The 15,718-nt window shown below is 48.5% G+C and overlaps 1 protein-coding gene across 1 annotated transcript in view; it reads right to left on the reverse strand.

Annotated features, from left to right (window-relative positions):
- Positions 1 to 15,718, reverse strand: part of magi2a (membrane associated guanylate kinase, WW and PDZ domain containing 2a) — a 333,028-nt gene that overhangs the window by 13,107 nt on the left and 304,203 nt on the right. Inside the window, exons 11-16 of the mRNA XM_056275592.1 lie at positions 13,841 to 13,872; positions 8,622 to 8,829; positions 4,714 to 4,755; positions 4,111 to 4,226; positions 3,205 to 3,397; positions 388 to 645 (exon numbers count right to left, since the gene is read on the reverse strand). Of these exons, the coding sequence (XP_056131567.1) occupies positions 388 to 645; positions 3,205 to 3,397; positions 4,111 to 4,226; positions 4,714 to 4,755; positions 8,622 to 8,829; positions 13,841 to 13,872 (849 nt within the window). The remainder of the gene's footprint in view (positions 1 to 387; positions 646 to 3,204; positions 3,398 to 4,110; positions 4,227 to 4,713; positions 4,756 to 8,621; positions 8,830 to 13,840; positions 13,873 to 15,718) is intronic.

The raw sequence follows: 15,718 nt of genomic DNA on the forward strand, positions 1-15,718 counted from the left end.
CTCCTCACTCCGGTCTTATGTAAGCCGGCCGAGTTTTTGCATGTGTGTGGGCGCAGCGCCCGAGCACACCTCGGCCCACCAGAGTATGTGTTGCAGAGTTAGCGCAGGAGGACATATATAATTGAGCTGGAGGGCTACAAGTTCAAAGAAGAGCTTTTTCATTTTTCATTGAGCCCTTACCTCTTCAACCAGCTAACTTTAGTTTGAAGCATTACCCTCATCACGGCGCTATATAAAGACTATCCGTTAGGCTTTACAACGATCTCACAGCATTCACACAGGGCTGGTTTTTTTCTTTTCAAGTGGCTGTTCTACAGAAATGAAATACGACCCCTTAATGCTTTAGAATATAAATGGCTCTCTTGGGGACCACTGAACGAGACTCACGGATGGCGGTGGCTGTCTCGGGCCGGTTAAGCGAGCTGATGATGACGAAGCCGAAGCCCTCGCTCTCCTTTCGGTTGATAACGACATCGCTGGGCGGCACGCTTGGGGTCCCATCAGAAGTGGCATTGTTGCTCCCGCTGGCAGCGCCGGGTGGCGGGGTGGCGTCGGTGTTGTTGGCATAGGTGAAGTCGCTGCGCGGGGAGCTGTGCTGGGTGGACACTGACCCCGGGCTGCGGCCGTTCTCCGGACAGGCCTCACCTGCATAGGAAGGTAGAGAGCTGAGCCGGCTGCTGCAGTCATGTGCCATACAACGCTTTTTTACCCCCCCCTTTTCTCCCCAATTGCACTCAGCCAATTACCCCACTCTTCCAAGACGCCCCGGTCCCTACTCCACCTCGTCTGCTGAGCCGGGGAGGGCTGCAGACTACCACATGCCTCCTCAGATACATGTGGGGTCGCCAGCCGCTTCTTTTCACCTCACAGTGAGGAGTTTCACCAGGGGGACGTAGCGCGTGGGAGGGTCACACTATTCCTCCGAGTTCCCTCCCAAACAGGCTCCCCGACTGACCAGAGGAGGCGCTAGTGCATCGACTGGGACACATACCCACATCCGGCTTCCCACCCGCAGACACGGCCAATTGTGTCTGTAGGGACGCCCAACCAAGCCGGAGATAACACGGGGATTCGAACCGGCGATCCCTGTGTTGGTAGGCAACGGAATAGACCGCCATGCCACCCGGACGCCCATGTGCCATACAACGCTGATTGATGGACAAATGTCGGTGCTGTGTTTCAGAGAACAGCCAAGCAGTCTGATCACGACACAGAGCTGTTTGGTTCTTTAAAGTGCAGGATAAATTTACTGCTGAAAGTCAAAGTCAAATCACTGGTTTTTGTTTTTTTTTTGCATTCAAAAATAACCATGAAATACATTATTCCTTTGAAGAATCCAAAAATGACACTGTGAAAAAAAATTATACGGGCGGCGCATCAACATTACCAAAATAAATTTGCAAAAACCCAATCACACACATTCATTTGAAGGATTAATAATTAACAACAAAAAGAGCAAGTGAAGAGAGAAATGAGAAACAATCACCCCAACGTGGGAACACACCACATTAAAATTCAACACTACTGTTTGTCAGCCCTTCAGTGGTTTAACCTTATGGCACGTTCTTTCCATATTGGGTGAGAATGCATCTCTACACCAACTATGCATTAACACAACGCTACACACTTTGCTGGCACGCGAATTTATGACTAAACTTACACACAACAGACATATCTGGCTCTGCCAAATGACAAAAGCTCAGCAGGTGTGGGCTTGACTAATACTTGGATGGGAGACCGCCCGGAAAAACTGAGTTGCTGCCGGAAGTAGTGTTGGTGGGCCAGTAGAGGGCAGTCTTCCCTCTGGTCCTAATAAAATAAAAACAACAAAAATATCAAATCCCAGTGCCTCAGTGCAGTGACGGGGACACTGCTGTAGGAGATGCTGTCCTTCAGATGAGACATTAAACCGAGGTCCTGACTCACTGTGGTCATGAAAGATCTCATGGCACTTATCACAACGAGTAGGTGGTCCCCCCATGTCTTGGCAAAGTTCCCAAACTGGCTCTCTCCATCTGGCCACCTAACCCCCCCCCCCCGTGTAACTGGCTCAATGGTTCCTCCCTCTCCACCTCAAGCTGATGTGTGGTGAGCGTTCTGGAGCAAAATGGCTGCCGTGGATCACCCATGTGGGTGCTACACATTGGTGGTTGTTGAAGTGAGTTACCCCCTTCAATGTGAAGTGCTTTGGGCGTGTAAAAAAGCGCTATATAAATGTAATGATGATGATGATTATTATTATACATGTATGTACCTGTAGCGAAAAAGACCAGGTTGTGAGAATCCTGAAGTGGAGCAGACGGTTCAGAAGGAACTGAGAGCTCTGTGCACAGAGTCCGAGACTGTGGAAAGTGCTGGTGGGAGTCAGACAATTAGGATGTAAGTAAGGGCTGCAGATGAGGCCAGGCATGAGTCACACACTAACTAGCCTTTGGTAAGAGGGGCTTGACAGAGGGGAAGAAGTGAGTGGGAAGCACATGATTAGTGCGTGTGTGTGTGTGTGTGTCTCTGTACTTTGGGGGTGATAATGAGAACTGTGGAGTCTTCAGTCCACCTGAGGCTGTGCCCTATTATATTGGCTCAAAGGTAAAAAGGCAAGGGTCATGCGTGCAGAGGGGAGTCGGGGCTAAGAAAGCAATGTGTACAAGTGTGTGTGTGTGTGTGTGTGTGTGGTGTGTGCACTTGTGTTTGAAATTGAGGCTTCAACAATTTTCTCAAGGAGATTAGCGCTTCAGTTTCCTGGCTTGACTAAATCCTGTTGCCTGATTCATTAAAAGACTGAAGTGGAGAGGAGGCAGATGTGGAGGGAGACGGAGGTTGACAAGCACGACTGAAATATGACACAAATTAGAGGACAAAGACACGAGGAGAGGTAGGATTTGGAGATTAATGCGCGTCATAATCAAGAATCTGAAACCCATTTGTTCCCGGGTTAACAGAGCCCTTATTATAACCTGCTGTAATTAGAGTCCACCAAACCTTGATTCATCATCAGTAACAGACGGTCAGTCCGCTGACCCACAAGTCTCAACGGGATGTGTCCCTTCCCATTTGACAGGGTTTGGACCTAAAACTGTACAGCCATTTTGAGGAAAACAATGGTTTTGTGAGCAGAGCAGAACAGAGCTGGGTGGAGCCAGACTTGGCAGGATGGAGGCACAATGAGGAACAGACCATGGCTAAAGTCGGTCCGTGTTTTCTCACCTGCAGCCGGTGACCTCCTCCTGATGACCAGGTTGACTTGGCCGTTACGCGCTGCCCCGTGCATCAAGTCGATGACGTATCGATGAGGCTTCCCCATCACCGGGATGCCATCCACGAACAGCAGCTCATCGCCCGGCCGCAGGCGCCCGTCTCTGTCTGCTGGACTCTTCTCGATGATGGCCCCGATCAAGATCTGTGGTTGGACAATCGCTGTCATTACGTGTTGGGAAAGTGGATGTACTGGATGTTTTGTCTGGGAGACAGTGACTTGAAGTGAGCAGAACCTTTTTTTTGACCCCCCCCTTTTCTCGCCAATTGTACCCAGCCAATTACCCCACTCTTCTGAGCCATCCCGGTCACTACTCCACCCCCTCTGCTGATCCGGGGAGGGCTGCAGACTACCACATGCCTCCTCCGATACATGTGCAGTTGCCAGCCGCTTCTTTTCACCTGACAGTGAGAAGTTTCGCCAAGGAGACATAGCGAGTGGGAGGATCACATGATTCCCCCCCAGCTCCCCGTCCCCCCGAACAGGCGCCCCGACCGACCAGAGGAGGCGCTAATGGAGCGACCAGGACACATACTCACATCCGACTTCCTGCCCGCAGACACAGCAAATTGTGTCTGATGCCCGACCAAGCTGGAGGTAACACGGGGATTCGAACTGACGATCCCCATGTTGGTAGGCAACAGAATAGACTGCTACGCCACCTGGACACCCTGGATGGGGTCTTTAAGCGATTGTTAACCCCAACGACAAGATTATATGATGTAAATGTTACTGCATTTATTGTTACTTTAACAAACAGTTACTTTCTCAGGGGGGTCAAAGGTGTGTGTGTGTGCGTATGTATTGTGTTAGAGAGGAGAAAAATGACGGGGTTTCACGCCCATCACCATACGAGCCTTCTCACGCGTCTCCAGACTCACGGGCTGCCCCGCTTCGTCCCCGCCGAGGATCCGGAACCCGAAGCCGGACTTCTGTCGGCGGAGGTGGACCTCGATGTCCTGGTACTCTGCTCCTGAGACAACACGGGCACGCCTCAAAGTGAACATCACGACAAGATAATGGACTTTGTTTTAAAGATCCAGTCCAATTTCAATCCAGTCAGCCAAGTTTTACTGCGGCAGACCAACTGACAAACGATGCTGATGAAGATAATTAATTGACTGTCCAATTAAATCAGGTTGGAAATGATGTAATAAATTACCAGAAGCTGATTGGTTTTCTGAAACTTGTTAAATTATGTTGACAACCAGGAGGACAGTTTCCCAAGGGGGCTTTAGTCACATTTTGACAGTAACAGCAGTTCTAACATTTTGGGGTAATTTTACACGAACAAACGCGTCAAAAAATACACTGACACTGAATATGATAACTGCCATCGGGCTGCATCTTGAGGAATCCGTCAGTTCTGTCCTGCGGTTTGACTTTGCTCAACATAATGAAATTCAGTTGGTAACTGTTGGTGTGCTCTGATAGTGCCCCTTCGGAGACTCCATATTTACCTGAGGGCTCTGCAGGAAACGCTGTTCGTGGCTGGCCGGGCTCTAGATGGAGGTAGATGTAGGAAGCAGCCATGAACAATAATACACATTAAAAACACATGTATACAGGCCACCTCCCCCTGAAACCCCCCCCCCCAACACAATCACCCACCCACCCACATCCACCCACAAACAGAAATAAATGTGCATCTGCACGCTCAGGCGCACACAAATACCTGTAAAGCGTTTATGAATGTACTTGCATACACAGCCGAGTATTACCAGCGCCCGCACGCAGGCGCACACACAGAGCGGGGCAAGATAAAAGCCCCTGCCTCAGCATTAAAACTGCTGCAGAACCCCAGCGCCATCCATAATGGTCAGGAAGTGCTTACAGCATGTAATACGCCCATCCCTTCATTTACAGTGAAGCGTGGCGTGCACCCACTGATCTGCGACAAGAGGTTTCACCAATCCTCTGGCAAAAATGAACTCGCTGGCGGGAGAAGTGACCGGGGATGAAGAATAGATACCCTCTGCGAGCATTTTAATCGCACATAGGTGGGCCCCGTTGGTTTAAATGGTTGACAACGACAACTATACGTGTCTGTATGCAAAACGACTGACTCAGCTCTTCCCACAGAACCAAAGAAACCCCACACAGCCTTGAATAATTCATCCATTCCACAAGAGTATTAACATATTATCGTATATTTTAGATCATTATAATAATATTTATAATAGACTATCATATGGTCATGTAGCATAAGAAGTCATTTTGATCAGTTCGACGATTTTTTTGTTGTTTTTTTTGGGTGGAGCGGGAGAGGAAAAGGGAACTCTATGGAAAAAAATAAAAAGCCAATGTGGACTCCAGAGAGGCGTAAGCAACATTATCATTTGAATGACTATGCAAGTCGGGTACTCTGAGAATAAAGTGAATTATTGATACGGGAATCTCTCTCACATGCCTTTACTTCAACCAGGGCTGACACTTATTATTTACATCAACGCTGACTCAAAAAGAAAAAGAAAAAGGATCTAAGGGTCAACGAGAATTTAACATGAACCAAAATTTGAGGTGTCTGCTCACAGTCTCTCTCCGTGGTCCCATTGCATGTGGCCTGGGGTTGTTATTCTGCAAAAAAGCTTCATGGTCTAATTCACCCATGACACCGAGGCAGGCAAATGGAGCGTTTAGAAAAGTTGCCCGCGCCGAATCTCGCCCAACCCAACTCCTGACCTTTCACGAGGGGACGGAGAGGCTGAATGCTACAATGATCTTGATATCCAATGCCGAAGATGGTAGGAAGAGGGAAGGAGGAAGGGAGAGAAAGGCGGAGAGGGAGATGGAGAGATAACAAGAAAGAGACGTTGGAAGGTTTGATAAGGAACCGTTGTGGCACCCACGTCCTCTTGAATACAGGATGCCTCCTCGTACAGCACTCCTCTCTGCTTCAGCGGAGGTCTGCACAAACTTTACTCCCCTATCATGACCACCTCATCAGACACAGCTAGGAGGCCTGAGACAACCCAGCAGAGACCTGCACCCCCACATGAATAACACGGCTACATCGTTTTCTATCACTGTATGGATGCCAGCTGCTAAGCTACTGGTGCAGAGTGAGTGAAGCACCTTTGACTTGCACAGCATCAGACATACACACACACATTTGTGTATACCGTATTTCTCGGACTATAAGTCGCTGTTTTTGTACTCGTCTGGCCGGTCCTGCGACTTATATTACAAAGCAACTTATACAATGTAATTTTGTAGGACGAATACGCTGCATTTCGACTACGGCCACTAGATGGCAGTGTTTAATGTTGTGACTCAATTGAAAATACTGTACCATAGTGATTAGTGGGTCGGGCAGGTTCGGGTAAGCACACTAGAAAATATCACGGGTTCGGGAGGACGGGTCAAAAATTGACAAAGCAGCACTCCGAGTCAGTTATAAATAACTGACAGAAACATTGCGTGCAATAGGCTGGGCTGTGCGTTACTAGTCCGCCTTCTCTTCCCCTCTCTCTCTCAAACACACACGCATGCATGCGAGCAGCTTCATCATCACTTTACAATCGTGGTTTTGGTCAGTGCACATGTTTCAGAGTGTTGAGGCTTCATCTACGAGTTTTTTCCCTAAGTGGCATCCGTGGGTTTTGTTTACACCACCAAAACTCTTTTTTTTTTGCTCAGAAAGAAGAGGCTTGTGTGTGTGTGTGTGAGCAAGAGAGACAGAGAGACAGAGTTCATGTGTTTAATGAAGGGTTACTTGTTTTGCTGCTGTTCAACAATAAAGAACAGCATTCAGAACCATTCGTCTGTTTATTTAGCAGCCTAGACCAAGACGCTGTTGGGCTAATACACAACAGGCTGTGCTTTGCAGACAGTGTGTTATGCTGGGCAAACAGCCCAAACACGAAACAGTGCTCACTTTGCTGTAGCCTGGGCTACATCTGGAGGTTTGCAGGTCAGGTTTGCGTGGTTAATTAACACATACTTTAGTGGGTCGGGTGGTGCGGATTGACTCTCATAACGGGTTGGGTGGGTGCGGGTACTGAAAAACCATGACCTGTGCATCACTACTGTACCACCATATGAATACGAGTTGTACACTGAAGCTATGGTTTTTTTTAACTTGCAACAACACATTTTTTGCTGAGAGGGACTTGTACTCTGGTGCGACTTGTAGTCCGGGAAATCCATACATCCATCCATTATCCAAGCCGCTTATCCCAATGAGGGTCGCGGGATGGTGGAGCCTATCCCAGCAGTCACTGGGCGGCAGGCGGGGAGACACCCTGGACAGGCTGCCAGGCCACCACAGGGCCCACGCCCCCACACACACACACACATATTCACACCTAGGGACAATTTAGCATGGCTGATTCAGCTGACCTGCAAGTCTTTGGACTGTGGGAGGACACTGGAGCACCCGGAAGAAACCCACGCAGACACGAGGAGAACGTGCAAACTCCACACAGAGGACGACCTGGGACGACCCCCAAGGTTGGACTAACCTGGGGCTCGAACCCAGGACCTTCTTGCTGTGAGGCGACCGCGCTAACCACTCTGCCGTCGTCCCGTATATATATATATATATATATATATATATATATATATATATATATATATATATATATATATACATACACACACACACAAACACACACACACACACACACACACACACATACATACATGTGTGTATATTGTGTGTGTGCATGCAGTTCAAGTATTTACTTGTCTGAAGCTTATTTTGGGTAAATCAGTGAAGGAACTTACTGACAAATGAAAATGAAAAAAATAAAAAGAGGAGATTCCGACATTGACGACTTACAGTGGCCTGTGATATTACTGGTGCCAAAGCATTGTGACAGGAGTAAGATGGCTGACTGCTATTTGGAGTGTTTATTCATCAACAAATCTGATCTCACAACATGAGCTGACAAACTCAACTGTCGGGATGCAAAGATCCCCCGGGCCCTCAAAAGACTGTCGGATGACGGGCGCGGGAGTCAGGGCCAAGTACACATGTATTGACTTGGATTCATCTCTTGGCACTTGAGGTGGGGGAGGCACTATTATCCGACAAGATAACAGCAGGCTAAGGAGCTACAAATTCACATGTGATTGCTCACTATGTGTGTGGGAGTACGAGAATTGTTTTAACACGGAGGTGATCATTCTTGAATTCTTGCTCTGTTGGTTTAATAGTGAGCTTTGTTAATTTCATGTAGTGCAAACAAGAATAGAGGGTGATCTGTGAGCGTGAATCTGTGACTGTTTGTGTATGTGGCGGTATCTGAATCCCCAAATCTCTGCTTGTGAAGAGAAGCACAGTCGTCCTTTGTATGCGTAGCTACACAGAAATGCAGAAGGCGAGAGGAGTGTTTGCATGGTGCTGCTCCTGCAGTGTACTTACGCCTATTCTCATAGATCGCCCTGGACTTTTCATACAGGTCAATGGGGTCGGGCTTGGCCAGGGCCAGGGCTTCGGTGGCCGACTCTGGAACCGAGGCCCTGTGAAGGTGGTGGCTAGGGAAGGGGGCGCTGTGGGGGACAATGGGGGCTGATAGGCTGGTCTGAGCGGGGCTGCCCTGACCCTGCTGGGACTCCCACTGCTCCAGCACCTGTAAAGCACAGCGGCATCGGGGTCAGTACTCCCCCTCCCACCCACCTAGCCCGCACACCGACCTTAACACCCAGCCCACTAGCCGAGATGGGAACCCATGCAGGCAGGAGCTGGGGGTTTGTTTTGACGTCTGGAAGATTCATGTGAATGAGAGCTCAGCATGCGGGTGGGCGATTAGGGAATTAGCAGTATAGTTAGCAGTAAACACAAGCGGAAGGCGAAAAAACAAAAAGCCAAAGAAACAAACAAACAAAAAAATCAGTCTTTGTGTAATGACATCATATTGTGAAGGGCTGTTTCTGAGCGCTGGAGGGGGTTAACTCAGAGCACAGATGAAGGAGACCAGTGAATGCAAAAGCATGGATGTTAATTATTAAAGATACACACAGAATCAACACCCTAGTGCTGCTAGTAAAACAAGGAAAAAAATAACACTGGGAGTGGGCTACGGGTGTCACTGAATCCCCACCCTACTATACGACCATAACATCATCCACGGTGGAGGAACTGGGAAAACGCTGGGGATGGGGACCACATGCGGACTTAATCGGTGAAGGACGCTCGGTGATCATGCTCTAAATGTGATTGCTAGGGTTGTAGCGCTCGGAGTATGGACTCTGTCTCGAGTCCACGTTTTGAAGGTCTCAGTCTCATCTCGGACTCCACAACATCATAACAGTGTGGATTTGTGATCATTTCCACGACCGGTCAAGTACACAACATTACATTTTTAAAATTTTAATTTCCCCCCGCTTTTTCTCCCCAGTCGTATCCAGCCAATTATCCACTCTTCCGAGCCATCCCGGTCGCTGCTCCACCCCCTCTGCCGATCCAGGGAGGGCTGCAGACTACCACACGCCTCCTCCGATACATGTGGAGTCACCAGCTGCTTCTTTTCACCTGACAGAGAGGAGTTTCGCCAGGGGGATGTAGCGTGTGGGAGGATCTCCCCCACCTGAACAGGTGCACCTGAACAGCTCCCCACCCCCACCTGAACAGCTCCCCACCCCCACCTGAACAGGTGCACCGACCAACCAGAGGAGGCGCTAGTGCAGCAACCAGGACACATACCCACATCTGACTTCTCATCCACAGACACGGCCAATTGTTTATGTAGGGATGCCTCACCAAGCCAGAGATAACACGGGGATTCAAACCAGAGATCCCTGTGTTGGTAGGCAACGGAATAGACCGCTACGCCACCCGGACACCCACGAGTCCACGTTTTGAAGGTCTCAGTCTCATGTCGGACTGCACAACATAACAACAGTGTGGATTTGTGATAATTTCCACGACCGGTCAAGCATAGGACATTACATTCTTAATTTCTGAAATGAATATCAAATTTCCCCTGAGGCTATCAATAACATGCATGTTATCTCATTTATTTCCTTATTTATTACGCTTAATTCATGTCTCTGACACATTGGATATTGGAATCTGGAACATTCCTTTCTTGGAAGAGGAGAAAGAAGCCGTACTGTATCTAATGTATTACTGTGTAGGGACATTTTTGACTTTCACCACAGTGGTAGACTACTACCATCATGGTGTTTAAATGGACTTGCACTGTTCTGGTGGCAGTCTTTACAGAAGTTTTGACCCCACTGGTCTTGAGTTGGACTGATGAAATACATGTCTTGGACTTAACTCATAAAAAATTGGACTGGGTGGTCTTGACTTGAAGGCTAGAGAACGACACTAACTTCATGTACTGACTTGTGTGTTTAACTCTCTTAGCGCTCTTTGGACGTTGTCATATTTGATCAATGCTGAACCTGGTTGTCTCCAACACAAGGTCCTCCATTGTATAGACAATCGCCCTACTTTTGCATATTAAATTAGTGTATTAAAAAAGTATTCAAAGTAAAATTTGATCACATATGTAACTTGTGACGTGGCCTGCACATGGGCGACATTCCTTGCAGAGGGAGCATATTGTATTGGATGCTAAGTTTGCATACGTTGATGTATTAAAGATGCTTACAGAGTCGTTAAGTCTGCTGTCATTTGTTTGGGGTGACACAGGCAGTTTTGACAACACCAGCCAGCCAGAACATCAACCTTGATGTGTGAGATATCTGTGGTGCTCGAGTCACGGCGTGATGCCAAGCAGATAGCTAAGCTGTATGGGGAAAGAGTGAGAGACGAGATCCAGATGGAACGATATGCTTTGGAGAGGTGCCATGGGACCGGCTGCATTACGGCTCGCTTTTGGATTGAGAATCCCTGGGGCACCTGGGTCAAACTGTGCTGAAAAGAAATGTTAGCTTCATAAGAGCATCGGGGCCACTATCAAAGTGCTTCCTTTATTCGTCATTTCAGCCACGAGGCCAAAATGTCAGTCAAGTCTGCTATTCCTCTGAGTCACATCAGCACAGTGGGACCTTTTTAAGGACAGGACTAGATTATTGCTCCGTTATTTCTCTCTCTCTCGTTCTCTTTTGCTCTGTCAGCTATGATTAAGACCGCTCAAGCAAACACGTTAAGGCTATGGGCTAAATGAGCAGATGAGCGGTGAAGAATGCAAACATTTTTTTTGAGGGAACACACATTATGTAGCCGTTACCTTTATTACTGGCTGGATTGTGACAGCCTGCTCTCTGTTTACTCAATCACAGACTAAATTCTCAGGAACTTTATGCTGAGGCATCATTAGACTTCAGGTCAACCTGACAATTAGGCTAGTCCCCGTTTCCCTTCCCTTATTAGTCATATTTCTGCATATTTCATTGTCTTGGCTGCAGAAATCCTCCTCTAACAAATTATATCTAATTAAACCTAGACCGAACTCTGGTGTTCAGGGGGTCTGGCAGCTGTTGGCGGTGGGGAGGAGGAGGAAGCGCCATGAACAAATGAGCACTAGGAGGTAAAAAGAGAGCGAGAGAGAGCGATGGTACATAGGCTGACTCTAGGGGGAGGTAGAGAGTATTTGTACACTGTGTAATAAATACTAACTCATCAGAAACACATACTTCACTCTGAAAACTCATATCTTCCTGCAGAAAATCCTAAAACACAAGAACTCTGCACACAATGTGTAACATCATGCCATAATCTGTAACCTCTGTTTCCATAATAACCTAACCGTACATGTATCAGACTTTTCTGGTACAACAGTTAATCTGTTGATCACAGTTCATGACAGCTGACAGTTAATCTCTTGTCAATGCAATTTATTTTATTTCACCTTCACCTTTTGTACAAAGCTATGCTTTGGAAATATGTGCACATTTACGTCATACTAGTTCTCTCCCTCAATTCATGCTTGAATTGAGGGAGAGAACGAGAGTGAATGAGAGTGAGAGAGCAAGACAGAGAGACAGAGAGAGTGAGACAGAGACAGAGAGAGTGAGACAGAGACAGAGAGAGTGAGACAGAGAGAGAGGCAGATAGAGAGCGAGAGAGACAGACAGACAGAGAGACAGAGAGCGAGAGAGACAGAGAGAGAGAGCGAGACAGAGAGAGACAGAGAAAGACAGAGTGAGAGTGAGACAGACACAGCGAGAGAGAGAGTGACAGAGAATGAGACAGAAAGAGAGAGAGACAGAGACAGAGCAAGACACAGAGCGAGAGAGTGAGACAGAGAGAGAGCATGAGACAGAGAATGAGAGAGTGAGACAGAGAGAGAGAGAGCGAGAGAGGTTCTGCGTGCCGACTGTCACTCCGTCACTTTCAAAGCATTTTTCTGGGAATTACAATTAATCTGGGGCAGACTAAAGAGACTCTTGCACTGAAAGGGACTAGAGATGATGAACAATGGGTGGCTTGCAGGGGAGGAGGGACTTGCAAGTGGCCGTTATGTAAACGAACCACAACGGAGGCTCCCTCTGAGTCACTAGTTATTGTTGTGCGTATTGTTGGCGTGATCTGGCTTGGAGGCATCTGCTGCGCGAATGAGCCAGGCTTAGGAGCTGGTCGGAGCAGGACCGAGAGGATGTTATGATGTGGGATGTGTCACACACACGCACGCACACACCAAGACATGACTCACAAAAGCACAGGTGTCAAACGTGTGCCAGCACGTGATTGGGATGTCTACAGAAATTGACCGAATAATTTTCTCTCCACTCTAAAAAGCGGAACTGTACTTCCTTAAGGTTTGGCGGATGACGTCGGGGGCGGATATGGTTTTTGGGACACAACTGCGGCGTTTTCGACTCTTTTCGTGGCGGGGGGGGGGGGGCACGGCGAACACGCCGAGGATCTGCTCTGAAGCTCTGCATGTAGAGAGACCTAATCTGAGGGGCCAAGATATTTGACTAGAAAGTGAAAAAAGAAGAAGGAAGATAAAAGAGAATAATCAGCCGGCATGTGTGTTAGCACAAGATCACAAAAAGCCTTGAGAGAAGATCAAAGAAGGGATGAATGGGGGCTACTTTTTAACACAACGGGCACTTCAGCGAGTAATGTAACACCACACCAATCAGTGCAGATGTTTGTTTATGGAAAACCAGTTGTGTGAAAAGTCTGCAGGACGGAAATGCATCTGTACCGCGCCGAAAGCCCGGCTGGATCACAGACATAGTATCACCAGAGCAGCGGTGCAATTTAGAAAAGACGCCAGCCAGGAGTGTGGGCAGCCCTGATGGCGATGACTCAGGCCGCACCCGCCCGGCTATGTGTCAGGTCAGACCGACGGCGGTAAACAGTCTAGTGATGCTATATCCGCGAGCGGACCGCCCAACCTCTCCGCCATCGCATGACGATGACGAGAGGGGAAATCTCACAGTGCGGTTATTGTAAAAGCGACTGAGGGGAACAGATGTTAAACCGGCCGGTTGAGTTAGTGCAAGGAAGGGCGAGGGGGGTTGGGATGTAAAGTAGCCATTGCAGAATTCCAACAGGAGCGCTGGATTAAAAGCAGGTTTTTTGTTTTTTGTTTTTTTTGGTCATTCGGATAAACACATAAGCACGCAGCAGCCATTGGTATGTGAATGAAAATTTAGATTAGAGATTAGAAAGCAGAAATGGGGTCAGTCTAGGTTTTGGGAGCCGGTGCATGTTACCTGCTTAGAGGTCTTCCAGGGTGAATAGTGACCTGCAACGTTAAGAGAACAAAAAGACGATTTAGCCGAAAAGGCGGTTCAGTTTTTCTGCTGTTTCTGTTTAATTTTTTTTTTGCAATGAAAAGCATTTCTATGACATGAAAATCAGGAAGAATGATCAACCTACAATATATATATATTTTTTGGAATCCCCCCCCCCCAATGGTACCCGTCCGATTACCCCACTCTTCCGAGCCGTCCCGGTCGCTGCTCCACCTCCTCTGCTGATCCGGGGAGGGCTGCAGACTACCGTATGCTTCCCCCCGATACATGTGGAGTCGCCAGCTGCTTCTTTTCACCTGACAGTGAGGAGTTTCACCAGGGGGACATATAGCGCGTGGGAGGATCATGCTATTACCCCGAGTCCCCCCCCCGAACAGGCGCCCCGACCAACCAGAGGAGGCGCTAGTGCAGCAACCAGGACATATACCCACATCCGGCTTGCCACTCGCAGACACAGCCAATTGTGTCTGTAGGGACGCCCGACCAAGCCGGAGGTAACATGGGGTTATAGGAACTTTGTGTTGGACACGGGGATTCAAACCGGCGGTCCCCGTGTTGGTAGGCAATGCAATAGACCGCTACGCTACCTTGACGCCCTCAACCTACAGTCTTTATCCACTGATTTAACAGATAAACGTAGATAGCGGATAAAAGTAATTGATTTCTGAAAAAAAAAAGCTACCAACCAGCAGCTAGCTAGGTTAGACAGGATAGGTTAGACAGAGGATATCATAAAACAACAGACGGACCCCCTTCAGTTAGCTTACCAAGCCAACACCGGCATCGATCACGCCGTCATATATCCACTTAGCAGCGCTTAATGCTAAACTGAAGGGGCCACGAGGCGAAGCAAAAATATCCTGCAACGCTTCCAACCCGTTCCAGCCCTTCACGCTCAGGGCAAAGCTCTGGTTGGTGTGGAGGTATACATCACACCATCGTGTACTGGAATGGGTTACTGATTCCCTCACCAGCAAGGTCGCAGTATGCCAACCTCCTGGATGATGCGCATCTGACATAGCAGAGAGTTACACAAGGGAACTGAAGGGAACTTCGATATCACCGTTCCCGTCAACCTTGTATACCTCTGAGTTCACATTCAGCTCCGCGACAGGCCACCTCCAAAGAGTTCATGGATGAATTACTCACTTGTGCAGAAAGAGGAAAGTGGAGGAGCCATAGCGGCGTGGTGAAGAAGTTGGAGGTATACTTAAGACGGAGCAAAGTATGGCGACATTCTCCACCTATGGAGAGCAGGTGAGGGCACATATCGACAAACAGCAAATACCGTCGCTCTAATGGAGAGGACTGCATAGACAGCTCCTTCTGAGGAAACTCATTCAGAGGACACAACAGACAACTTTACGGCTTCTACCAGTCGGTAATGGCCGCAGCAACCCTGTTTGCTGTTGCATGGCGGGGAGGTGGATGGACAAACTGGGACAACTGGTTGTTGATCAGGAGACAGGCAACAGAGGAAGAGGCCTAAATCAATAAAAAAAAAATTTTTTTGGGGGGGGGGTGTTTCCCCCTTTCCCCCCCCTCAATTGTATCCAGCCGATTACCCCACCCTTCCCAGCCTCCCCGGTCGTTGCTCCACCCTCTCTGCCGATCCAGGGAGGGCTGCAGACTACCACATGCCTCCTCCGATACAGGTGGAGTCACCAGCTGCTTCTTTTCACCTGACAGTGAGGAGTTTCACCAGGGGGTCGTAGCACGTGGGAGGATCACGCTATTCCCCTAGTTCCCCCTCCCCCCAAACAGGCGCCCTGATCGACCAGAGGAGGCGCTAGTGCAACGACCAGGACACATACCCACATCCAGCTTCCCACCCAC

The sequence above is a fragment of the Lampris incognitus genome, chromosome 3 (genome assembly GCF_029633865.1).
Source record: "Lampris incognitus isolate fLamInc1 chromosome 3, fLamInc1.hap2, whole genome shotgun sequence".
Classification (NCBI taxonomy): Eukaryota; Metazoa; Chordata; class Actinopteri; order Lampriformes; family Lampridae; genus Lampris; species Lampris incognitus.